The sequence below is a fragment of the Sus scrofa genome, chromosome 15, assembly GCF_000003025.6.
Source record: "Sus scrofa isolate TJ Tabasco breed Duroc chromosome 15, Sscrofa11.1, whole genome shotgun sequence".
NCBI classification, from domain to species: Eukaryota; Metazoa; Chordata; class Mammalia; order Artiodactyla; family Suidae; genus Sus; species Sus scrofa.
In genome coordinates, this window is record NC_010457.5 from 88,504,043 (window position 1) to 88,531,503 (window position 27,461).

The 27,461-nt window shown below is 36.8% G+C and overlaps 1 protein-coding gene across 4 annotated transcripts in view; it reads right to left on the reverse strand.

The window, feature by feature from the left end:
• The window catches only part of NCKAP1 (NCK associated protein 1), a 102,557-nt gene extending 78,182 nt beyond the window's left edge, over positions 1-24,375 (reverse strand). Inside the window, exons 1-3 of one of the 4 annotated variants that reach the window (XM_003359582.4) lie at positions 23,843-24,207; positions 10,147-10,164; positions 8,994-9,104 (exon numbers count right to left, since the gene is read on the reverse strand). In XM_003359582.4, coding sequence (XP_003359630.1) covers positions 8,994-9,104; positions 10,147-10,164; positions 23,843-23,950 — 237 coding nt within the window. In that variant the 5' untranslated portion in view covers positions 23,951-24,207. Of the gene's footprint in view, positions 1-8,993; positions 9,105-10,146; positions 10,165-23,842 lie in introns of all 4 variants that reach the window. The other 3 variants (XM_021075812.1, XM_003359581.4, XM_021075813.1) reach the window with 3 other exon arrangements.

Sequence of the window (27,461 nt, forward strand, 5' to 3'; positions counted from 1 at the left end):
TATGACTAGGGTGGGAAAGAGTGGGATAGGGTCAGATACACTAATTTTTCATTCTAAATTCTTCTAGACTTACGTACAGGGAGAGAGGACACTGAGGCCTTTTTGCAGGAAGGAGCGTTTATTCGTGCTGGCACTTTCTCAGGGGATTCATATTCAAAGGCTGAGCCCTGACTGCAGTGGGGTGTCACCTTATATATACCCCCATTAGGTCTGTTACTGTTGTTGTTACATCTAAGTCCCTTTGTCACCCCTTATAAGGTAACATACATTCTGAAACTTCTGGGTGGACAGTTATGGATATGCTTACACCCATGGGTTCAGGTTATGTTACACTGTTACAGAACTGTGCATGTGCACACAGGTGTTGATGTTGCAAGTTTCCTTTCCTTTGTTCTGGGAGGGCCCTTCCCCCTCTCCACTACAAGACTATTTGGCTCATTATCATGTATTCAGTTTATTTTGGTAAAAATTAAAAATAAAAGAAAATTTAAATTTGCTGATGCAATTCCCTGCCAGCACTTGACTATTTCAAATACTTTTCAAATACATCAAAGCAAGGTTTACTTATATCTTCTAATGAAGGGTTCATTCTTTTATTTATTTTCTTTATTCAAGCTACAATTAAAGATTACATGTGGAAGAAAAACTGAATGTTAATGATACTTTTATAAAAAAAGACACAAGTTCTCACTGCATTAAAATTCTTTGAATTTTGGGAGTTCCCGTCGTGGCGCAGTGGTTAACGAATCCGACTAGGAACCATGAGGTTGCGGGTTCGGTCCCTGCCCTTGCTCAGTGGGTTAACGATCCGGCGTTGCCGTGAGCTGTGGTGTAGGTTGCAGACGCGGCTCGGATCCCGCGTTGCTGTGGCTCTGGCGTAGGCCGGTGGCTACAGCTCCGATTCATCTCCTAGCCTGGGAACCTCCATATGCTCCGATTCAACCCCTAGCCTGGGAACCTCCATATGCTGCAGGAGCGGCCCAAGAAATAGCAACAACAACAACAAAAGACAAAAAGACAAAAAAAAAAAAAAAAAAAAAAAAAATTCTTTGAATTTTGGCAAAGTTTAATCAAAACCAAATATTTCTTTAATTTCTCATTTAGAACACACACAGACACACACACACACACACACAATTTCCTCACAAAAGTGCATCATCAAAACTCCTCTACATTATTTTACTACAAAATGATTCTTTAAAAATCATAAAAATCTGAGAGTTCCCGTCATAGCTCAGCAATTTATGAACTTAACTAGTATCCATGAGGATCCGGGTTCGATCCCTGGCCTTGCTCAGTGGGTTAAGTATCTGGTGTGGCTGTGAGTTGTGGTCCAGGTGGCAGATGTGGCTGGGATCCTGCACTGCAGTGGCTGTGGTGTAGACCATCAGTTGCAGCTCTGATTCAACCCCTAGCCCGGGAACTTCCATATGCCACAGGTGTGGCCCTAAAAAGCAAACAATAAAAAATAAAAATGAATAAAAATCATAAAAATCAAAGTATTATTTGCTGGCCTAGTCAAAAGAGATTAAAAGATGGGTGCATGGTCTAGGAAAACAGAGACACAAAGCACCCCAAACATTACTTTTGCTTTGTTCTGTTTCCCCTAGTGGAGGCTGGGCAGAGGTGGGGAGACATGAAAAGCAGTGTTTGGATTATGGTCACATTTGTCCCAGCAGGAGACACAGGTCTGAAAGGCTACATTCAAAAAACATCACAGATAATAAATCCTAAAAAACTGGATTGTGATGATCACTGTACAACTATAAATGTAATAAATTCATTGAGTAATTTAAAAAATCACAGATAATATTAAAACTGACAAGCCCTTAATGACCAGTATGATGTTTTATAAAAGTTAAATGTGTTTCCAAAGGTTCAAGTGAATGGTAATCGCTCAAAGCAGAGAACACAGAAGAGAAATAAAATGAAGGATAATCATGTGTTCAACACTGGATACGAAGTTTGCTATTTAGCTTGTGGAGCTGTCCAAAGGGTAGCTATAGATAGTATATTACTAGATAATGTAGTAGTCACTTGAAGCATGGAAGAAAAATGTTCTCATACGTATATACAAGCTTCCATTTTCAAAGGCAATCTGTTTCACAAATTTGCTAAGTGCTTTAAGGAGACATTAAACCGCTTCTTGACCATGAAATCCTGCTGTATAGCCCTGGGAACTTTAGGGACTTATGATGGAGCATGATGGAAGATAATGTGAGAAAAAGAATGTATATATGTATGTGTGACTGGATCACTTTGCTGTACAGTAGAAAACTGACAGAACACTATAAATCAATTATAATGGAAAAATAAAAATCATTTAAAAAAGAAAAATAAATATCTTGAGACTGGTACTATCACCATTTTAGAGAAAAGAATAAAGAAACCTTAAGATGTTAAATGATTTGTCCAAAATTATTCAGCTAATAAGTAGAAAGACCATAACAAATTCTAGTGTACTATCCACCCTCTCAACCGGTATACTACCATCATGTTGGAAGCCATGACAAAACAAGGAATGCCTGTTTAGAGACTAAATAGGAGTGAGTTAAATTTCCTTAACCCTTCCTTCTACCTCTTAACTAAACCACAGTACACGTGTCAAGAGACTTCCCGTCCCCATCCCCAATACCGCTACCCTAGCCCAGAACACATTTATTTAAGTTTTTAAAAACCTGGGACTCTCGCTCTTTTTTTTCAGGTTACTTTCAGTAATGAGATGTATTTGTACAGCTCTACTAAAAAACCTAAAATACTAGGCGGGGGGCGGGAGGGGGGTAATGACATAATGAAGTTCTTTAAAAGTGTTGATAAATTTGGATCCTGACATAAATCTAAGAGAATGTTTGAATAAATGAAAATTAGCTAAGTTAAAGCATACCAATTAGGTTCATTCACTCATCAAACATTTTAGTGACTCTAATGTGCCAAGCACTAGGAATAAAATAGTGCCTAAAAACAGACTCTAATGCTGCGTCTCTAAACAAACTTCACTGTCAATTACGACACTTTTTATAGTTACTTCATTTTCTCTTGCTTTGAGTGACCTTGTAAGCTACTTAAATAAACACATAACTTATTATGTAGTATCCTATAATACTGTGCTCCCTGAAAGAAGTAATATCTATAACACAAAATATTCCTCTAAGTTTGAAAGCTTAACTTCAAATTATTTCAATAAAGGCCTGCAACTAACTTTGGAATCTCTTTATTACTATTGTGCCACTCTACTCCCTAACAATGTCTTAATGCTCTGGGATTTTAAGATCTAGTTTAACATAGAGAGGACAGTAATTTAGATCATTTTTCTCTGAATTTGGGAATCAAAGCCAAAATTTTACACTAAAATGTACAATAAACAGGAAAATCCCATAATGATATTTTTTTGTTAGATATTTTTACTGTTTTAAAAAATACAAACCAGCTTTTAGATGTCATACAACACAGGGAGAAAAGGAGGGAAATTAATTATTTTAGGAAAAAAATTTCTTAGGAAAACTTTTTTTTTTTGGTCTTTTGTCCTTTTTTAGGGCACCTGTGGCACACGGAGGTTCCCAGGCTGGGGGTCTAACTGGAGGTACAGCTACTGGCCTACACCGGAGCCACAGCAACGCCAGATCCGAGCCACATCTGCAACCTACACCACAGCTCTCAGCAACGCTGGATCCTTAACCCACTGAGCCAGGCCAGAGATCAAACCCGTAACCTCATGGTTCCTAGTCGGATTCATTTCCGCTGCGCCACAACGGGAACTCTGGAAAACTTTTAATATACACCTGAAATCAGCTTTTAGATTATCTTGGGCAAACCCATTTTTACTTGTTAATAAAATAAGGAGTTTCTACTATTTTCTTCATCCAGGGAAACGAAATGCTCATAAGAACACTATGGGAAATAAATCATAAATCCATTTAAAGGCTAAACTTTCAAAATAATGGATCATGTTAATAGACAAATCAGATCTTTCAGCTCAGAAATGCTTTCCTTAATCTTTTTTTTTTTTTTTTAAAGGCCACACCCTCAGCTTATGTAAGTTCCCAACCTAAGCATTGAATTGGAGCTGTAGCCACCGGCCTACACCACAGCCACAGCAAAGAGGGATCCGAGCCATACCTGCAACCTACACCACAGCTCACGGTAACAGCAAATCCTTAACCCACTGAGTGAGGCCAGAGATAAAACCCACATCCTCATGGATACTAGTCGGGTTTGTAATCACTGAGCCATGATGAGAACTTCCCGCTCCTTAATTTAAATTAAATAAGAAAAATCTGCAAATTCAATTAAAACACAGAGCCTGGCACTATTAGACACTCAATAAGTGGCTGCCATAATTATAAAACTAGATGCCCTTCATTCTTTTGAATTTTACTTAACTGACCTTCACTGAAGCACTTAGGGCATTTAGTTCAACATCATGACCTACGGATGGGGGTGGGGGTGGGGGTGGCGGAATTCCTTGGTACAGACTTTCCCTGAGTCCAGAATTGGGGGGAAAGTTAATAAGTGGTCACGAAGAGTCCTAAGGATGACAGTAAAAGTGCCTCAACCGAGACCAACATCATTACTGTTGAAGTCATGCAAGGAACCAATCCTGCTTTTAGCTGGCAGCACCCTCTTTTGCTGTATACCAGATAACTATGTACTCCCAGCTTTTACTGGATATAAAAGTATGGGAGCAGGAGCATTTACCAAAAAAATCAAAAATCAACTATTTTTTGGCTGCAGAATAAGACTGGTCTTTTTATAAGGATCTATTTTAAAAATTTGAAGACAAATGTTGCTGAATTTTTCAGCAAACAATCTTTTTGTGACTGTCTTTTCTGAAACTGGGGACAAGTGGTAGGTGTATGCCATAAATCAACACAGAAGTAGCACTAAGCAATAATTCTCCCTGAACCTTGAAATTAAGGAAGCATGCTCTCTAGCACATATTTATACAATGGCCCAAAGGCCAGGTAATATAAGAAAGAAATAAACTGTAATATCAATACCATTTTTTCAGTGTACTTAAGTAGTCAGAAGTCTGCCAGCTCCTATAAACCCTAGATGCTACTGTCGTTGCCTGTCCTTAAACTCTTATTAACAATTTCTCTATAATTAAAAAATAACAGTAAAACTAAACTCATTTCTCATTTCCTGACCCAAAGTGGCCAGGAAGTTTGCATGAGGATAGTAGCAGGCCTAAATCAAAACTAAGATAACAGGGAGTTCCCGTTGTGGCGCAGTGGAAATGAATCTGACTGGGAACCATGAGGACGCAGGTTGATCCCTGGCCTCACTCAGTGGGTTAAGGATATGGTGTTGGTAGTGTAGGTCACAGACTCAGCTTGGATCCTGTGTTGCTGTGGCTGTAGTGTAGGCTGGTAGCTATAGTTCCAATTTGACCCCTAGCCTGGGAACCTCCATATGCTGTTGGTGTGGCCCTAAAGAGCAAAAAAAAAAAAAAAACTAGCATAAGAAAACTTCACAAATACTCATTACAGAGTACTTGAGCAGGTTAAAAACAAAGAATAGCAGTACATAAAATAGTTGTAAAGGTCATATAACAAAACTCAGACTTTGCAAACAAAACAACTCAAGTAAATTCTACGAGTAGCCCTAACATTCAACAACAGTTGCACAGCTGATTTTATAGAATTATAGAATTATGATGACCCATCAATTTTATTCCTAGGTGTGTATGTGTGTGTGTGGAGATATAAACAAGAGAAATAAACAAATATGTCCACATTACTTTTATACAAATACTGATAGCAGCATTACTCATTACTCATTACTAAGAGTCAAAAAAGTAGAAACAACTCAAGTATCCATCAACTGTTAAATGAATAAATAAAACGTGACATATACATGATGGAAAATTGACAATAAAAAGAAATGAAGCACTGATACATGCTACAACTTGGATAAACCTTGAAAACATTATAAAAGAAGCCAGTCAAGGAGTTCCCATTGCAGCTCAGTGAGTTAAGAACCCGACATAGTGTCCGTGAGGATGCGGGTCCGATCCCTGTTCTCGCTCAGTGAGTTAAGGATTCTGCATTGCCACAGCTGTAGCATAGGCTGCAGATGTGGCTAGGACCTGAAGCTGCCATGGCTGCGGCACAGGCCTGCAGGTGCAGCTCTGATTCAACCTCTAGCCCAGGAACTTCCACAACCACAGAAGCAGCCACAAAAAAAAAGAAAAAAAAGAAGACATTCAAAAAGACATGTAATTTGACTCTATTTATATAAAATCTCCAAGATAAGCATACATACAGAAAGCAGATTCATGTTTGCCTAGGGTTGGGGAGAGCAGGGTGGCATAAGTGACTGCTAATGGGCCTGGGGTTTTTTTGGGGGGGATGATAAAAATGTTCTAAAATTGATTGTGGTATTAGATGTACAACTCTATGGCTATACTAAAAAGCACCGAATTATACACTTTAAATGAGTAAACTGTATGCTTTGTGAATCATGTATCAATAAAGTTGAAAATGTTAAGTAAAACTATTTTTAAAAAAACCAACACCATTATTGCAAACAGTTAGCTCAGCAAATCAAGTACAAAAATCTTCAATTTATTCTTTTAAGGCCACACCCACAGCATATGGAAGTTCCCAGACGAGGGGTCAAATCGGAGCTGCAGCCAGTGGCTTATGCCACTGCCAGAATAATGGCAGATCCTTAACCCACTGAGCGAGGCCAGGGATTGAATCTGCATCCTCATGTATAGTAGTAGTATTCTTAACTCATTGAGCCACAATGGAAACTCCCTCAATTTATTCTTTAACAAAAAAATTTTACTATTATGAAACAGTGAATATATATTTAACAGATCTTGCTAATTTTTTCTAAGAGAAGACATCATATCCAGGAATTATTCTTATTCTCACACAGAAATTTATATATACACACACACGTATACATATATATATTACATACATTATATATATACAAATTAAACTTAGAAGATTCTTGGGAGAGCTTATATCAGAGATTTCATAAGCCATGAGAAAGAGAAGAATATGAAGTTAAATGTAAGATTTTCTTATCTCTTTTAGAGTGAATATATAATCTCTTAGGTGAGTTAACTAATTAATGTCAATAACAAAAAAAAAGGAGTTCTCCTGAAGTTCCCATTGTGGCGCAGCAGAAATGAATCTGACTAGTATCCATGAGAATGCAGGTTTGATACCTGGCCTTGCGCAATAGGTTGGGGATCTGGTGTTGCTGTGAGCTGTGGTATAGGTTGCAGACACAGCTCGGATCCTGCATGGCCATGGCATAAGAGGGCAGCTGTAGCTCCAATTCAACCCCTAGCCTGGGAAATTCCATGTGCTGTACCTGCGGCCCTAAAAAGCCAAAAAATAAAATAAAATAAAAATAAAAAAGAGTTCTCCACACAAATAATAGGGTTCTTAAGATGTGTGCTTTTAATCACCCATCTGTAATCAGGAACTAACTGTGACACCTTAATACACCAATTATAAAACAATCTTCTTTGAAACAAAAAAGCTCTCTATTAACCTATACTCCCCAAAAAACATAAAACTTTTAAAAATTAATTCTTTCAAAAACACTTTATCAGGAGTTCCTGTCGTGGCTCAGTGGTTAACGAATCTGGCTAGGAACCATGAGGCTGCAAGTTAGATCCCTGGCCTTGCTCAGTGGGTTAAGGATCTGGTGTTGCTGTGAGCTGTGGTGTAGGTCGCAGATGTGGCTCGGATCCTGCGTTGCTGTGGCTCTGGTGCAGGCCGGCGGCTACAGCTCCGATTAGACCCCTAGCCTGGGAATCCCCATATGCCGCAGGAGCGGTTCAAGAAAAGGCAAAAAGACAAAAAAAAAAAAAAAACCACTTATCAGACTTATTCTATTCATTGGCTGGTATTTTCCCTCCACATTAAAAAAAAAAAAAACTTAAAGTGAAAGTTGTATCAACAGACTAAATACAAATCTTCTATCCACACACATGATCTGAGGAAACCAAAAGATGACAAAATATTTTTTAAGCAGAGCTTCTTAAAATCAAGGAGATCATATATAAGAGGAAATTTCTTACATATAGACCAAGTTTGTACATTAGGAAAAAGACATAGCAGGAGTTCTCTTATGCAACAATGGGTTAGGTATCTAGCAGTTGTCACTACAGTGGCTCAGGTTGCTGCTATGGTGCAGGTTCAATCCCTGGCCTGGAAACTTCCACCTGCCCTGGGCATGGCCAAAAAAACCCAGCAAGGATTATAACATAAGACCATCAAAGAAAAAAATAAAGGAAAAAGAAAAGACATTCAGAAATATTCCAAGTCAACATAATTTACATGAAAAGGCCATGGTAAGGTGAAAATTAACCCTAATTTCCTAAAATTAGTTATTCACAGCAGTTATTATAAAGAATTTTAAAAAATGTAAACATATCAGGAAAACTCTAAATATGACTGTATTTCAAGGTAGTACTATGCAAAACTGTCCCATCTGAGAAAAGTAATATGGGATAAAAAAGATCCTAATACCATCACCTTGTTATATTATTTAATTTTTAAAAACATTTTTCTCCATTAAAAAAAAAAACTGGAGAAATAAATATATTTTAAAGCTGAACATACGTAATTACTAAAAGCAACATTAGCTCCACAAGACATTTTCTAACTTCAAGTCAAAGTTTATAACAATAAGAAAAAACTCCCCAATTAGTCATGCAAATACTTAGAATATATACATATACATTACCTTATTCTTTGTTGCAACTTGAAAGGGAATAAGTGTATATAAGAAATTAAGATCCTATGTTTTCTATAATAAAATGTCAAGGTAGCTCAGTCTTTTTTTTTCCAGTTTCAGAGATAAGAATATAATCTCTAAAAGCCCTTACCCTTCATCAACATATGCAATTTGCAGAGCAAAATACAAAGAACTAGATAAATAAGGGCAACATCAAGCAGTTTACCACCCATTACTTTCACTACAGATGGCTAGAATCAAGTAATACAAAAATTTAAATGACTTACATTGTTGTTGCGGGTTTCTACAGCAGGGAATTTCCTGACTATGAATTTCACAGCAGATTCCAGGTTTTTGTCAATAAGGTAGGATGGTTTTGCCTTGGGGTCTCCACAAGCCTATAAAAAATAGTAACAAAAAAAAAAAAGTGAAATGCATCCTTCTTCTAAAACCAAGAAATAACATCAAATCTGTAATTAGAAATTAGAGATATTTGTTTTTGGTGAGCAGGTGATAAAATGAATAGGCAAAGTGCAGGGATTGTCACAGCTGAAATATGCAATGGGAGACAGTACAGAGATGTTCTTCTACTGAAAAAAAAATGCATGGAAAGTTTCAAAGCAGTTAGCGCAGAACAGCAGTGAAGGAAAAAGCTCAAACCTAAAAAAAAAAAGAAAAAGAAAAAGAAAACTCTTGGTTTGAGGTAGGATTGTATTCATCTGAAGCTAATAAAATATTACAAAATTAAATATTCAGTAGAGTACTGGAAATGTTTCTTTGTATGTGTTATATAATAAAAGCTTATGTTTAAATGTCTTTTCCAAAATGTTTTCCTTATTCACATTAAACATTTTAAAACAAGAGCCCTAGTTCAAGGAAGCTGCTAAAATTGCCTTTGTAGAACTAAGGTGTGTTACTTGTTCCTCCAAACACCTGAGTTACAACTGTTTTCCATCATACCAGCAGCACTTCGAACAATGAAATCTACATCTATTCTATACCTCATAAGCACAGAACAAATGGAAATGTTTACATTTTGACCATGTCAGCAGTAGAGCAGTCTCTGTAGTAAACTGTAAAGCATTGTACAAATGTAAGGTATTACTATTAGAAACTTTTTATCTGAACTATTAGCAATACAGAATATAATCAATACTATTAGACTCATTGTTATATTTAATTAGCTGCTTTCTAGTGATGTGATTTTGTAGAGAACTACTAAAATTATAACCTTCCTACTTAACTTTTTAATGCACTTTAAAGAGATGCGTCCATTTGAAAAGTTCTCTATTATGTGTGATGAAATACATTATTGTAATTTAATGTTTTTTCATTGTTTACTATGGCTATGTTGTGGATTGCAGAAAGAGAAGTTATGAAACATGAAACTGATCTGAAAGCGGGCAAGCGGGCAGAGGGAAGGTGAAAAGCTTTGCAAACCTTCCAAACTTGTCCTTGCTGGGGAAGCATTGTAATAAAAAGAGAGAAAATTACTTGTAAACAATGATTGTCAAACTATGACATACGTTTCAGTAGAGAACTTATGCACTGCAGACTATGAGTAACAAAACAAGATGAGAACTATATGGTGCTACAATTTTAAAGGTATTCTAAATAGCAAGGTTTAGTATACAGTAGATTTATAGAGTTTATATTATTCATATATATTTAAATACTACTGTGTAGGTGTACAACCACGTCAGTTTCTTGGTGCTCTTTCTAAATCAAAATAACACTAGCAGGAAAAACGAAGACTACATGCAACTATAAAAACAGGAGCAAAACCATCAGTGAAATTTTACATACCTTAAAAAGAAACGGTAGCCCAAGAATAAAAATAAATCGTTATTGGATGACTTGCACTTCAGCTCAAATTGAAACTATTTTTCAAGTATCAACTAACTCCTTAAAGAGCCAAGGTATAAAAATCAATGCAAACATTCCTATATTTTCCAAATGGAAACAGGAATGCAGCAAGAATTATTTTAATTCTCAAATATAATTAGATAAAACAAAGTTAACTATAAGAAATTTATAATTTTATAATCCTTAACCAGATTGACACAGGCTACTAGGTAAATTCCATTTCAACATGATAAATATTAAAGTATATCCACTTTTCCTCAGAGTAGACTATCATTTGCTTAAGGTATTATTTCTCATAAATCTGCCTTCTAATTAATCCACTTCTCCCAAAATATAGTATAAAATAAGAATAACTAAGAGCCACATAACTAAGAATTTGTCCCAAGAAATAGTTACATAATAGCATTGCCTTCTATCAATGATAAAATGAAAATCAAGTTTCAAACACATGCCTGAGATAATGCAGAATCCTAAGGTGATTCCAAATTATATTTTAAAATGTATGATCTTTCATACTCTATTTAAAAATTCAGGTATTCATTCTAACAATATTAGTGACTATCAAATGACAATGGTAGACTACCATACTCATTTCCAATGATCACAAATTTTGTGTAAGAACTTAACTAAAGATATCTATATATGAACAGCTCTTCCTTATTATACTGAAAACATGAAGAATGGAATTTCATTTCAGAGGAAAAATAAATAGTTATAAGTCTTTCCTTGGGATTGATTTACCTTTTCCCATGCTACTCAGTGACCCATGTCTAAACAAATTACAATGGGAGACAGTATGCCGTAAAGATTAAGAACAAGACTCTGGAATAAGACTGACTAAATTTCAGTCTTCATCACTTACTATCTGTGGAACCTTGAATATATTACATAACATCTACTAGTTTCAGTTTCTTCATGTGTAAATGGGGAAATTAGTACTTACCTCATAGAGTCATTATGAGGATTAGAAGAGAGATAGATAAACCATGTACGGTATTTAGCAAAAGGACTGGCTTATAGCGCTCTAAAAATGTTTACTTTTGTTAACAATAGATATAATTACCTAAACAAAGTCTCATATGAATAGTAATCACAGAGGAATCTTTATCATACTATACAGAACCAGCAATGACTATAATTCCTTCTCCCAATGTCATATTTCTTTCACTTATCCCAAATCTAAATGTAACAAATTTGTTTTACTTATAGAAAAAGATTGGCCTAGTAGTTAAGAACATTAGTTCTAAGACAGGTTGTCCACGTTCAAATTCTGGCTTCATCTCTTCCTTACTGTAACCATAAGCAAATTTCTGTGCCGCAGTTTCTTTACCTGTTAAATAGGTGATAATAATTACAATCTACCCTAAAAAGTTTTTAAGCCCATTACCTGAGTGTCTGTGTGTGTACACACCAGCAGAATTTTTTTAAGAAGCCAATAAAATCAACCTACTTCACTTATTTACTTAATACCAAGAAAGACACTTGCAAATGTTCAGGCAAAAAAGAAAAAAATGCAAGAAAAAAACAAATCTTGACTAAAAGCTAGAATGTAGGTAAAGAGTCATACTTAATAATTCAGTTAAAGAGTTCCCACTGCCATGCAGTGGGTTATGAATCGACTGTTGTGGCTTGTGTTACTGCAGAGTTGTGGGCTGGATCCTTAATCTGGCAGAGTGGGATTCAGCACTGCCGCACCTGTAGCCTACGTCATAGCTGCAGCTTGGATTTGATCCCTGGCCCAGGAACTTCCAAATGCTGTGGGTGTGGCCATAAAAAAAATAGTAATAATAATAATTCAGTGAAGAAGGAGGTCCTACTATACTGACGAAACGGAGCAAAATTCCAACTAACCAAATGTCTCAATATATAAAAGATTAATCTTCATACCACCTCCCTACTCTAACTTAAACATTTTGATGACACTGAGGACCAAGAAATCATACCAACTTATACTTTAAGAGCACAGCCTGCCAATTGGTACACCTAAAACCCTATCTTGGTCTACTCCTATAACAATATTACACAAAATTAATCCTTTACTCTCAAAAGTATCATCCTTTGAAGTATTACAATTAAGAAAATATACATACTACTATATTTAGTTATCAATACATTTTAGACTAATACACTTCAGAAAGGCTTACTACAATGACTGAATCAAAAGGTTTAACAAATTACCAATTCAATTAAATAAAAATCTTGAGTATTACTAACCTGGCCACCCCCACACCTCCCCCCAAAAAAGAAAGAGGGCAAATTGTGTCTATGCCCCTGAATATCACAGCCCTACAAAAAAAGGTTTTTTTGCATAATTAGCTAAAGGGGCTATTTCACCAGACAAAAAGGAAACTATATCTTAACCACAGAATTATTTTTAAAAAGTACCACTCTAGGAGTTCCTGCTGTGGTGCAGTGGGTTAAGAATCCAACTGCAGCTGCTCAGGTCACTAAAGAGGTGCAGGTTCACTCCATAGCCCAGCAGAGTGAGTTAAAGGATATGGGTTGTCCTTTAATGCAGTCTGAATTCAATGTCTGGTCCATATGCCATAGGTGTGGCCATTAAAACTTTATATATATATATATATATGCTCTCAAAAATGTATCAAAGTCTGCTGTATTCTTTTAATACCTCAGCTGCTCAAACTGGTTTTTTTTTGTTGTTTTTTTTTTTTTTCTTTTTTCTTTTCAGGCCTGAACCTATGACATATGGAAGTTTCCAGGCTAGGGGCTGAATTGGAGCTACAGACGCCTATGCCACACCCACAGCAATGCTGGATCCCAGCCACATCTGTGACCTACACCACAGCTCACGGCAACGCCAGATCCTTAACCCACTGAGCCAGGCCAAGGACTGAACCTGTGTCCTCATGGATCTCAGGTTCATTACTGCTGAGCCACAATAGGTCCTGCTCAAAATTTTATTGGTGTAATCACTACCAAAGAAAAAGGTGATCAGTTTGATTAGTTTTATTTTTTAATTTCTGGTCTAGCTCATCAATAAAACACATTCCTTTGCCAAAATACTATAGGAAAAAAAAGTTTTTTTCTTCAACACAATAACTGAATTAAAAAAACAAATGAACACAATTTCAGGGATCGGAGTGAGAATGCTGTTTGTGAGTACAGGAAAGAAACCAGCCTCATCTGAATCATGTCAGGTAAGAGGAGAAAAATACAAAATGTGACCAATTTATTCTAGAAAGGGGAATTTAATTTTTACTCAATAAACAAGGAATAATCAACTTGTTTTAAAGCAGGTTTTGCAAAACTGAAAGCATAAAGGGACTAAGATTCTCCCTTGAACCTTCAACAAATTGATTATTAATGCCTGGAAAATAAAATGGACATCACCTAAGATCATGGACCATAAGTGCAACTTGCTTATAATTATTTTCTAATTTTAAAAACAATGAAATACAATGTGACATTTTCCAATATGTACTGGAAAATCTATCAAGATGAAAACAAGCCTCAAATTCTAGTATTACCAGTTAATTTTCCATGTTTTTTTTCCTTATGTGTATCACCTATTTTTGGCCAACCAATCTGCTTTCAACTTCCCCCTGAGTTTGGGTAGGTGGGGAAAAAAAAAAGGTGGGGGGGAAAAAAAAAAGTAACCCACTGCTACAGTTTGGATTAAGAAGCTTGATAGGAAAGTATATTGAAACCATTGGAAATAATTTAAAATTAATGTAATTTTATAAATTACCTCTTAATTAGAGCCAATAGTAGCAGCTTTAAAGATATATAAACTATGGTTATTATTTTCTAAGCATAGGATATGGGAAAATCATAAACTTAGGAAATATTTCAACTAATTATGTGTTTCAAAATTCATTATTAAAAATTTTAATGATTCAAACTAAAGTTATTAATTACCATTCAGTTCTCAGGAAGATGTCTACATTGCTGTTGCCCTCAAAACTTTTTCAGCTTCTAATATACAGAAACATCTCAGTTTATAAAACAAAAGGATTCTGTTACAGTTTATTTAAAAGTTTTATATGTGGTCATAATTTTACTGTTTTAAAGAAGTTACTTTTCAAAAGATTTCTGAGAAATAAACTTCTGAAATAATTTATTTTGTATTGGCAATAAGTAGATATCATACAATAATATCAGGCAGTAAAAAGGAATAATTTAAGAAACGTTTCCTAAAGGTAATAGGAAAAAAAAAAAACCCTCAATAAGTGTCCACTATGTTTCAAGCCCCAGCAACAGAAATAATAATAGCCAACATTTATTCACTTCTTCCTCTTGTGCCAGGCACTATACCAGCATTTTATGTAAATTAATTCACTGAATTCTCAACTTTATAAGGCTAATTAAAATGTGGGAAAACTCTAATATCTATTTAAAGTTGCAAGAATTAGAATCATTAAGACTAACATGGATTAGTAAACCAAAAAACATAACTTGAAGCATAAGAGAAGCTGAGAGCAAATAAATATCCTGTAGTATCCTGTGGATGGTTTTGCTAGCATTAAGAATTTAGGTGTGGCTTAGCATTCCAGAAATTTAGTTATTTCTAGAAAGCAATTAAATCACTACTGTGAACAATTATCAGACAAAGAAATGAGAAGCATTAAGAACTTACATTTCACTTATTTCAGTGGTTCTTAATATCAGAACCACTTCAGGGGCTTTTTCTTATTCAATAGGTTTGGATCAAGATCCGGATGTTTGTATTTTTTATAAAATACTTCTAAAATGACTATACTGTGTATCCCTAAGAACCACAGATCTCCTTGATTTATAAATAAGGAAACTGTAACTCAGAAAGACTAAACAGTTTGTCTAAAGTAAAGAAAAAAAAAATAAGTTTTATCTAGAATCTAGCCCTCTTAACCCACATAATATGCTACAAATATGGAAAATAACAGATAAGTTTAGAGGCTACATGCCAACAAGAAGGACATTTGATATTACAAGGGTATTTTATAACCTTATCTATTTTGTATCTTTGTATATTCTACTGAACAAAAGCCTGGAATCTTAAATAATGACTTCTTGTCATTACCTGGCTGAAGTTTCTATTCATATTTCAAAGTGAAGCCCAGAAGTCACTATTTCTTTTTATCTCCCCCAGATGAGAATTTTTAACTCCCTTCTCAAGACACTCAAAACCACACTTAAAATACTGCATTTTAGTTAATTATCTGTATCTCTATCACCACTACAATCTGAATTTACTGGCATTGAAGACTATATCTGTTTCCCTGTGTCCAGGAAGACATTCAATAAATGGGGAGTAAATGAATGAACGAAAAAGAAACCCTCAATATTTGGTACTAACTGAAAGAATAGCTCATATGACTTATAAAATAGTTTTAAAGATACAATTTTATTACTGTCAAGTATCTAAAAAAATCAACTATACAATAAAAAAGTATTTTCCAGTACAGGCTCTTTTACTTAAAACAAGAAATTCCTTTGAAATCTTCAACTCATTATACATTTCAAAATTCATTATTAAAAAATTTTAATGATTCCGGAGTTCCCATCGTGGCGCAGCGGAAACGAATCCAACTAGGAACCATGAGGTTGCGGGTTCCCCCGGCCTCGCTCAGTGGGTTAAGGATTCGGTGTTGCCATAAGCTGTGGTGTAGGTCGAAGACGTGGCTTGGATCTGGCATTGCTGTGGCTCTGGCGTAGACCAGCAGCAACAGCTCTGATTAGACCCCTAGCCTGGGAACCTCCATATTCCTTGGGTGCGGCCCTAAAAAAAAAACAACAAAAAAATTTAAAAAAAAATAAAAGTTACTGATTACAATTTATTTCTCAAGATGATGTCTATGTTGTTGTCTGTTTTCAACTCCACTTACAAACTAACAATTCAAAAGCTTATTTAGTATATCTGTTTAAGCAAAACATTTCTGTACAATATTATTTGAGGAAATGATCAACTAGAAGTTTTCTTACCACTGTTAGATTAAGTAAACCAAAATCTAATAATTACAGTACTACAAATTCCTAATAGGATCAAAATTAAGAAGATTTTATTACATTTATTAATAAAGACAATATTAAATTAAGTCAACTAAAAAAAACACATCGTAGGAATAGAAAAGACAGAAAGAAACAGACTTACTGGTTTTACTTCCTTAATTGTATTTCTTACATTTCATGAAGGATTTTTCAATGTAAAAATGTCACTATTTGACTTGAGAAATCAAAATGGAAAATGGAAAAAGTAATTTGAAATCTCAAAATTAAAGATAAAATATCTTCAATTAGGTAAAGACTGTGTTCTTAAAATTAAGGAAGGTAAATGCCGTTTCACGGTTTCTTTGAGTTTACACTTTCCTTTCTGCTTTATATGTACTCTTCCCCCATTTTAAGCAAAACTTCCTCTAAGTTTTCTTAGTATCATGTGCACGGTTAGTATTTTCAGTATGTATATTATAATATGCCAGGGGCTAAACTTTAGAAATAATCACAAAGGAAAAATGCATATAATATAAAAAGCAAATAGAAAATATACTTGCCCCAAATCTCAGTAAACTGAATTTTAAGTTTCCTAACTCCATTTCTCATTTTAATACATTACAAAGGTAAACAGAAGTCTTTATTAATAACCATAGGTATACCGGTAATTATGATCTCAATGATCTTTTCATACAAATCTATGCAAAGTTCATACAAAAGCAGTCTACAGTAAAGAGTAAAATTAGGTCTGTAATATAGCTGCATATTTTTAAGGTTACTGTGTGTTCAAAATCGAATTATATCTACCATAAAAATTTCACTAATAACTATAAATCTAAAGCAAGACAATTAAATTAAGAGCTTGATTTAGGGGTCAAAAAAGGTGTCAGTCCAAATTCTTATTTTTCATAGAGTAAAAACTGGGCAGGAGTTCCTGTTGTGACTCAGCAGGTTATGAAACTAACTACTATCCATGAGGATGTGTGTTCAATCCCTGGCCTCGTTCAGTGGGTTAAGGATCCAGCATTGTAAGCTGTGGCATAAGTCACAGATTTGGCTTGGATCTGGCACTGCTATGGCTGTGGTGCAGGCTGGCAACTATGGCTCTGATTCCACCCCTAGCCTGGGAACCTCCATGTACTGAGGGTGAGACCCTAAAAAAAAAAAAGAAAAAAAAAAGGGCAAATTAACCTCTCCAAATTCAATAGCTTTATCTATAGAATAGGCACCCACATCTATGAACAAATAAAAGACTGTTTTTCAATTTAGCATATAATAGAGTCTCAATAAACAATGGCTAGCATTACTTTTATTACACTTTTTTTTTTTTTTTTTTTTTTTTTTGTCTTTTGTCTTTTTGTTGTTGTTGTTGTTGTTGCTATTTCTTGGGCCGCTCCCGCGGCATATGGAGGTTCCCAGGCTAGGGGTTGAATCGGAGCTGTAGCCACCGGCCTACGCCAGAGCCACAGCAACGCGGGATCCGAGCCGCGTCTGCAACCTACACCACAGCTCACGGCAACGCCGGATCGTTAACCCACTGAGCAAGGGCAGGGACCCAACCCGCAACCTCATGGTTCCTAGTCGGATTCGTTAACCACTGCGCCACGACGGAAACTCCCACATTATTTTTTTTGAATAAAGAGAAAACTGTTTTAGTTCCAGTAAAAAATAAAATGTATATCTACTGAATGTGATCTGAAATTGCTGTTAGAATTTTACTTAACAGTAACACTGCCAGTAAATTAACAGAAATACATAAATTTTTAATCATCCTTACCAGTAAGGACTAGAATTTTCAGTACTGAGACTTTCTTATCCGGACTTCCTCACTTTTAATACATTGGATGTAGCTAGCTAAGTATGCCCAGACTTTTAGTTTTCTTAAAGTATAAGTACACAGGTAATAGATTAAGAATCCTAATTTAATTTATCTGTAAACTATACTATGCTGCTTCTTCAATTTTATTTTTGGAAAGAATCTAATTTAGTCATAATGTAATAAAATATGCATGCACATATGTCAGCATTTGTACAAAAAGAGTATTAAGTACATACAGCTTATTTTTAAAAGTGGGTGATGAACAGGCAAAGAATTTCTGAAGTCATGTTTAAATTTTTGACAATAGCATAAGCATGTATTCCTTTCGTAATCATTAAAAAAACTCTAAGTTATTTAACAATTCTACAAAGCAAACACAAAATGGATAATCTACCACTGCTACTTGAAAAAATAAAAATAATTCTTTTTCATAAGTATTTTTCAGTGACATTTATCTCCTCAGCCTACCTTCCAGCCTAACAAGAAATAGAATTAATCAAATCCTTATTTTTACAAGCAGCTTCCCTGAAAAGTTACAAACAGATGCAGTAGGACTTTATGTAATATATATATTATTTAAATTCAGATTTATGATGTTTCCTTCTTACTTTAGGGATATTGATAATGAAATCTCACTGGGGGAGAAAAAAAAGTATACATACTAACAATACTTAATACTCTAGAACTTGTCAGAATCCAACCTTTATAAGATGCTTCTGCTCCTGATTAACTAACACAGAAAATAAAGCTCTAAATGAAGAGAAACCTAACACTGAAAGGGAAAACTAAAGCTGGTTCCCCTCTCTTTACCTTGACTGCATCCTTCACATACATTTTTTCTCGCTCCATTAAACAAGCAGGTAACAGCTAAAGACTTTCAATTTTACTCTGCTACTCTACTTTTTTCCTCATGAAATAAATTTATCTAAAATCAGGGGGAAAAGACTGGGGAGAGTATTCCTCTAATTACAAAAAAAAGTAAAACTACATTGAAACTTGAAAAATACTCCATTTTTTAAAAGTGTGCAATAGTTGGGTGAGTCTTTTTCCTATTTCTGTGCTTTAGAACTGAAGCAATAATTTAACAAGATGAAAAATATGAAACTTTTTTGGTAGAGTTATCAAGTTCAGGAAAAAAACAGGAGATAGGGAAAAAAGTAAACAAGAAAAATATTTTTAAGCTCAGCTAAAATGTTTTCTTTTGGGATTTCACTATACACTTTTGCTAAAGAGCAATAAAATTTCAGAAAAACAAATGTTGCCCTAAAAAGTTACTGGGACTCCTAAACAAATACTATCTTATATTTGGAGAAATTTTCAATTATCTCCACATCGTTATCTTTTATCTTCACAAATAATTCTGTGGGAGTTCCCATCACGGCGCAGCGGAAATGAATCTGACTAGGAACCATGAGGCTGTGGGTTGGATCCGTGGTCTCGCTCACTGAGTTAAGGATCTGGTGTTGCCGTGAGCTGTGGTGTAGGTTGGTCGTAGACGCAGCTCGGACCTGGTGTTGCTGTGGCTATGGCACAGGCCAGCAGGTGCAGCTCCAATTTGACCCCTAGCCTGGGAACCTCCATATGCCGTGGGTGCAGCTCTACAAAGCAAAACAAACAAACAAACAAAATTTTGTGAAATAAGTACAGCAGGCATTACCATGCCTATATTAAGGAAAACTAAATTGAGCTCAGTTACTGTTTAAAATGAGTGCTTAACTTCTACTGTAAAGAACATAGAGCTGGAGACGTTCGTGTTTGTTTCACAGTTAGTTTTCCCCATTTTATAGCTGAGGAAAAATGAAGCTCAGGGAAGTCAAGACACCTACCCAATCCTACACAACTCTTAATGCCAGGCTGGAGATTAGAAGGCGGGTCTCCTAACTTCTGGCCCAGAACTCTTTACTTGCACCAACACACTGACTGCCATACCACAGTAGTAGATATAAAGGTAGCCTGAAAATGTTAAAAATCACTGTATATGTGAATGGCATTGTTAGATTTGGAAAAGGGAAGACATACTTCTCATTTAAAAAAAAACCTTAAGGAATTATGAAAGAAATAAATTTAAATGTAAAATTACCTATCACTTTCACCTTTTCTCTGAATCTTACTTTATGTACTCTTTTTCGTTCCTGATTAGAATACGAATTCAAAATTTTCATAACCTGTACATATTAAGATCTCCAGGTCTTTTCAATCAACGACATTTTCTTTAAAAAAGCAACATTTTACAGGAACCATGTTACATTTCCCAAATATAGCATTAAAGCCTATTATTCTTGATAGTAGTAACTTAATAGTTATTTTACTTTGGTCACTTCAGTATTTTTCATTGCGTACATTCACTAAAACCTTTCTTTTTTTGTCTTTTTAGGGCTACACCCTGGGCATATGGAAGTTCCCAGGCTAGGGGTCAAGTTGTAGCTGTAGTCGCTGGCCTAAGCCACCGCCACAGCAATGCCAGATCCAAGCCACATCTGCAACCTACACCACAGCTCACAGCAACACCTGATCCTTAACCCACTGAGCAAGGCCAGGGATCAAACCTGTGACCTCATGGATACCAGTCAGATTCGTTTCCACTGAGCCACAACGGGAACTCTTCACTAAAATATTTCCACTGCAGACTTATAGTTGAAATAGAGCACAGTAATCATATCTGATAGATAAGCTAATATATAGATGCATTAATAAAAATGTAATAATTGGCAGAAATGTATTATGTAGTAGAATGTTTTTTTGAGGACTATAAGAAATTGAGACTAAAAAGATTATGTGGTTTACACTGTCATAAAAATGTAGACAGCAGGAACCTTACAAACACATGGTAAACGGATCTTACTTTTTTGGCAAGATTTCTGAACAAATGTTTCAATCCTAACCAGCCAGGAAGATATGCCAGCCTTTAGAGACAACTCTATTCAGACTGAAACATTAAAAATCCATCTGATGTATTTGTATGCAAAATCACACAAGGAGACAGACCAAAAGCTAATATTATTAAAACTAGAGCAAGATTATAGATACATTCATATATACATTATAAACAAAAAATATAATGTACATAATATATTCATCCATTTCAACAAGTCCTAACTGAAGGCCTCATGGACCAGGTAAGGCCCTAAGTACTAGTAATTCAAAAATGAGCAACAATGGCCCCATCCAGAGAGAACTCACAATCAGGCAAGGTAGAAAACTATTTCTCAACAAATTATAAATGTGTTGAGTGCCGAAATATAACATTTCAGTAACTTAAAATACTAGACACTTGAATATAGTGATCACATTCAACTTATTTGAAGTTTTACTAGTTCAATAATACAAGAGCCTGAAGTTTCTCAAAACAGGAAGTGAAAAAATATGCTTTTGAGGAAAGGCAGTGAATTGGAATTCTAAGAGTTCAAATGCTTAGAATTTGGCTTTACATTATTTCATTTATGAAGGTGAAATATACAAAGTTTGACTGTATTTATGCCATAAAAATGTTTATAGTGAATGCTTAAAAAAAAAAAAAAAAAAAAAAAAAAGAGGTATTTTGCCATATACCCAAACCACTTTTGATGTTACTCTCACTTCCTCTTCTGGAAACCATCATAACCATTTCCTTTAACCGCAATACCACGAGTCTAGTAACTTTTAGTAATGTTTGACTTGCTAGGATTTTTTTTGAACAAAGATCATATAGGAACCAATTTCCAAGTTTGTTAAGGTGCATAATCTCACAAAAAAGTTCAGGTCAATGCAACCTAGAAGTAATACTGTCTAAATTATTCTGAACTTACATGAATTTATAATCAAGGCTCTTTGGTAAATGCAGAGGGCTTTTTTGTAATGACCCTCAAGCTCCTGCTACATAAAATGTGACAAACCCAACAGACATGTTGCAGTTACTCTTCCAGATTACACTAAATTCAGAGTCAATCATCTTCATATACAGGTGAGCAACTGGAACATTAGCTATCCTTATACAAAATTCATCACCATTAAGCCAGGGCAGTCTTCTCCTTTAGAATACAGTGTCTACATCAAATTGTTTAAATAAATCAACTTTATACTTGAACCCCATGATATGAAATATTTAAAAATATTCTTTCCTCAGGAATTCTCATCCTGGCTCAGTGGTTAACGAATCTGACTAGGAACCATGAGGATGCGGGTTCAATCCCTGACCTCGATCAGAGGGTTAAGGATCCAGGTGTTGCCATGAGCTGTGGTTAGGTCGCAGACTTGGCTCGGATCCCACGTTGCTGTGGCTGTGGTGTAGGCCAGCGGCTACAGCTCTGATTAGACCCCTAGCCTGGGAACCTCCATATGCTGCGGGTACGGCCCTAGAAAAGACAAAAAAAAAATTCTTTCCTCAGTAGCCCTAATTTACAAGGGCTACAATTCTACTGCTATGACTAAACTAAAGGAAATATTCATGATGCATTAAAAAGACAAAAATAATTATGAAGATATAATATCAAATATAGACTGGAAACTCTCAGGATCTAGACTGTACGAAAAAAATCTTAATTTTCTCTTTACTGAATTATTTAAAACTTACTTTGTCTTAAAAGGAAAAGGATGTCTTTTTTTCCCCTGAGATAAATTAATATATTTGTTCTATCTTAACATCTATTTTTCTTAACTCCAATTCAGCCTTCCATTCTTTACTCTGAAGGCATGTAAAGACTTCGAACAGACCTATTAGCTAGAGCTACTCAAGTTATGAGACTACTCTATAAAATCAGCAATAATAGCAACATATTTATTTTTATTTTATAGACACCGAACTTTAAGAAATGATGCTTTGGTACTATCAGACATGGTTGGAAAAACTAAAATGAGGAGGAGTAAAGAGGAACGAGAGAGAAGGTTGTTATTCCTGTTCTAGTGACTCACAACCCAGAAGTATTTCAGAAGAAAATTGGTTCCACCCTCACTTCCCCCTCCTCTCCACCTTCAAGATGAAATAATTCCAAATCGCCAATATGCTCTTGATTGGCTTTTATTTCGCAATATAGAATAAAATGGCAAAGTGGAAGAGATGCGGGGTTCATCCTGATTAGCCATCCCCCTCCTGCATTTCCACTTACACACCAAAAATTGAGGGAAAAAAACCTGCTACCATCTCCGCCAGATTCCTACCATTCGGCCTCAGTTACGGAACATCCAAGTTTTCCTATCCCCCTCCCAGAATCTTGTCCACCCACTACCAACCCCCTTTTCCGTAGACCCCGTTTCGGGGGCGGAGGTGCCCCTCACCCCGAGCGGGGCCGGACCCGCCGGATCTCGCCGCTAGGAACCGGGAAATGGCTTCTTTCTGACACTGATCGGCCGGCGAGCCACCGGGAGAGGCGCCGGGACTCCGCGTTAGGCCGCGGCGCCTCCCGGCGACCCCGGCCCGGCCTGCCCCGGCGAGGCCGTGAATTCTACCCCAGGCGCCGCCCGCCGACCCCCCCGCCCCGGCCTTCCGGGCCTTCCAGCCCTCCCCAGCCCACCCGCCGATCCCGCCGCGGCCTCGCCAGCCGTGCGCACCTTCTTGATGTTGTAGAGGCGGGTAAGCATACCGACGCCGCGGTCGTTGAGGATGGTGAGCTTCTCCGCCAGCTTCTGCTGACTGGGCTGCAGCACGGAGCGCGACATGGTGGTAGTGATAGTGGTGGTGGTGGTGGTAGTGTCGTCGCCGCCGCCGCCGGCTGCCTCTCGCCCAGTCACCGGCCCGCGGCCTCCGCAGCTACCTCGGTCGGGCCTTCTCCCCTCCCGCCCGCGACCTCCGCCTCAGGGGAGCGCGCCCATAGCCCTCGCGCTCCAATTCCGCGCCGGTGACAGAGCGAGCCGCGGCGGACGCCTCGGGGCCCCTTCCCCCGCAGCAGCCCGCGCCCCGGCAGCCTCCTGCCTTCCGCTTGCCGCCCTTCCGTCCCCACCCCCCGGTGCCCTCGGCCCCAGCCCCCACCGAGCCGCCTTCCCGGGCTCCTCCACTAGGTGTGGCGGCGGCGGCGGCGTCTCCGGCGGCTGAGAACCAGGCCGCTTCCCGCAGCCCGGGACCAGCTCTCGGTCACCTGATCAGCCGCGCCGGCGCCCCCGCGAGGGCGGACGGGGAACTGCGCCTGGGGTCCCTAGCGCGCCCCGCCCGGCCTCGCGACGGCCGCGGCCCGAGAGGCGGCTGAGGGGTCCCAGACCTGACCCGATGGGCTTGGACCGCCCACTGCCCTTGATCCGGGTTTGGGAGTCTAAGCCGGGACCTGATGAAGTCACGTTTCTCTGCTTTCCGCACACCCCTCTCTTTTAAGTTCCCAAAAGTTGCCTTTCCGCACCACCTCCCGAAAGAAACCAGCAGAAGCCCATGGGGAGGCGGTGGGCGGAGGCAGGGCGGGTGTTTTTCTGGCGAGTTTCGCCCAAGAGTGGGCTGGTGGCACCGTGCGCTTTTCCCTCCCACTGCTTGACAGACGCTCCTGGCTGAACACAGCAGATGTTGTGCTCTGCGAAGCGGGCCTCGCCTCTCCCTTCCTCCCCATCCAATCCCAACTCCCCCGCCTCAAGGCAGTTTGTGAGAGAGGAGGTCGGAAGCGAGGGCAAATCAAGTTCCTGAGATAATCAGAATCTGGAATTTGTCGACGAGGATCACCCTTCCGGAGAAGACGCTAAGAAGCAATGGCATGTGCGAGGCAAAAAATGTTTGTTCAATAAATGAAGGAACGCTCCCACTTTTTTTTTTTTTTCTGGCCTCCACCCCAAATCCCCACCCCTTCTTGGCAGTATTCTACTTTTCCATCTCTTTTTTTTCTTGATCAGTTTCCTCCCAGTCACACCCCAGGGACACTCCTTCTGGTCAAGCATATTAGACACGGTTCCAAAAGTGAGCAAATCAAGGACTTTTACAATTGACTGGAGTGGGGATTCCAGCAGAGACGATTCATGCTGTTTTGATGTGTTTTGTTTTGTTTTGTTTTTTACCCTAATTTCCTTCCATGTGTTAATCTTTTATATTATATTAATTAATTTTAAGTGAGTGACAAAATATTATGCCACCTTCAATGAACGACCTTGTAAAAATAAATAAGCTATCATTGGCTTAATGAAAACACTTTATGCAAAGGAAATTGTGATGAAGGTTTTTAATACAAACACATCTGAGAGATCACCTATGGAGCTCTTATTAGTCATTAACAGGTCGGGGGTCATTTAATTTATCTAGTTACATTCTAACCTAATAGTTTAAATATTAATTTATTGGAGGTAAGGGTCTGGAACCTAAGATAAAGCAGACCTGGGAAGGAGAAGATGCTTGTGAGGAGGCTGGGGAGTAAAGATAAGCACTTTTCAGCGACTACAAACAAATGTAACCAGAGGCAGAATTACAGAGTCCCACAATGAAAGTTTATATCATTTTCTAGTTTTTCAAAAGTACTGTATAAAAAGAAGAAGAAAAGAGTGCCATATTAAAATTTGAACACAACTGTTACTCAAGAAGAGCCACCATCGTGTTTCCATGTGAACTTAAAACACTCATAGCTATTTTTAACTCAGTACCCAATGCTGAGCCTCATTATTCAGTTTTTATTATAACTAATTTTTAGACATATTGACCTGAGATTGGATGGAATATGTCTATTTGAGTAAAAAACATTAGGTGTAGATGAAGTATTCACTATTCTTGCATTTCTCTGTATTTTGCATTAAAATGCATTTTGTTATTAAAAACCAACCCTTTTAAAGTTTGCACATATGTGTAGTAAAAAGTATACTGTCAGTGCTAATGTAATAATCATCTGTTTTGCCATTCCTGTATGATTTTATGGCAAGTGTAATTAGTATATGTCATCTTATATATCCTTTCAGTTTTCAGTCTTTGAAAATGTGTCATATCATGCAAATTAGGCTATAAAGTTCTTACAAAAATTGCCCCTCTTGTAGAATTTTTCCTGCTATAGTTTAACTGCAAAAGCATAAAATTGTTTAAATGATTAGAAAACTGTTTTAAAAAGGATGATTGAAGATTTTATTTCCCTCATCATTGTCCTCACAGTTCCTTTGATACCAAATATTTTCAAATAGTTTCACTTTAGTTGAGATTTCTGCTGTTTGTCCCCAGAACATATTCAGAGATCTTTAAATTATAAGCCTTCACAGAGATTTAGAAAGTAGATGATAGCTTCGTATTTGAGTAATCTTAGGAAGTTTGCTAGTACAGGACAGTATGCCTTAAAATTTCACTGTATGTAATTATATCTCAATAAATTTGACTTTTAAAAAATTATATATATTTGAAAAATTATTTTTTACTGAGACAAATATAATGGTACCCACTCTAAGAAAAACATTTGAAAATCCAAACTAGAAAATATTTAAATTGGTGGAGGAATAAATTTGGCTTTATAAAAGAATTCATAATAGCTTATGAATTCATAATAGGGCCCTCAAATATATTTTACAGTGATTCACTTAAATACAGTTCTACTCATAAAATTTCAGAAACAAATCTTTGGCTATGGCATACAGCTTTTTATATATGTACTATAAATAATTCAATCATTTATAGAATGAATCTTGGATGGATTTAAAGAATCCTTTTCTGTTCTATATAATTATCAGATTTAAGATTGCATTGGACAATCAAATAATTAAAATGTGCAAAGTGCTGTTGTTCTAAGAGGAGATGTGAAGCTGTGTAAAATATAGATTTTAATCCCCTTGAACTCACTAAGGATGGCAGAACATAGAAATGGAAGGTGTAAGTGGGCTTCTTAGGACAGAATTACCAATACTAAACCTGCCCTTTCTATATCTGGATTTTGTGTAAAGAGAAAGTTTTACTTAGGCTTCTTTTATCAAGATTTTTTTACGATTTGCTGTCAAACTTGATCCAAAATAACAATAGTTTTTGTGATCAACATTATAGCATCATTACTAGGAATAAAATAAAGACTAACAGTCAATTTTAATATTTATTAAATATTTTTACATTAGTATCAAGTACTACTCTTTGAGTTACATTTCCTCATCTGCCTCTCTCAATAATCCTTTGAGATATTATTGTCTTCATTTTACAAGTAAGGAAGCTGAGATACGGAGAGATCTTTTTAGTTGTTGAAGGTCACGCCCATAGAAAGTGGTAAAGCTGGTATTGGGTCCTTTATCAGTCTGACTCCAAAGT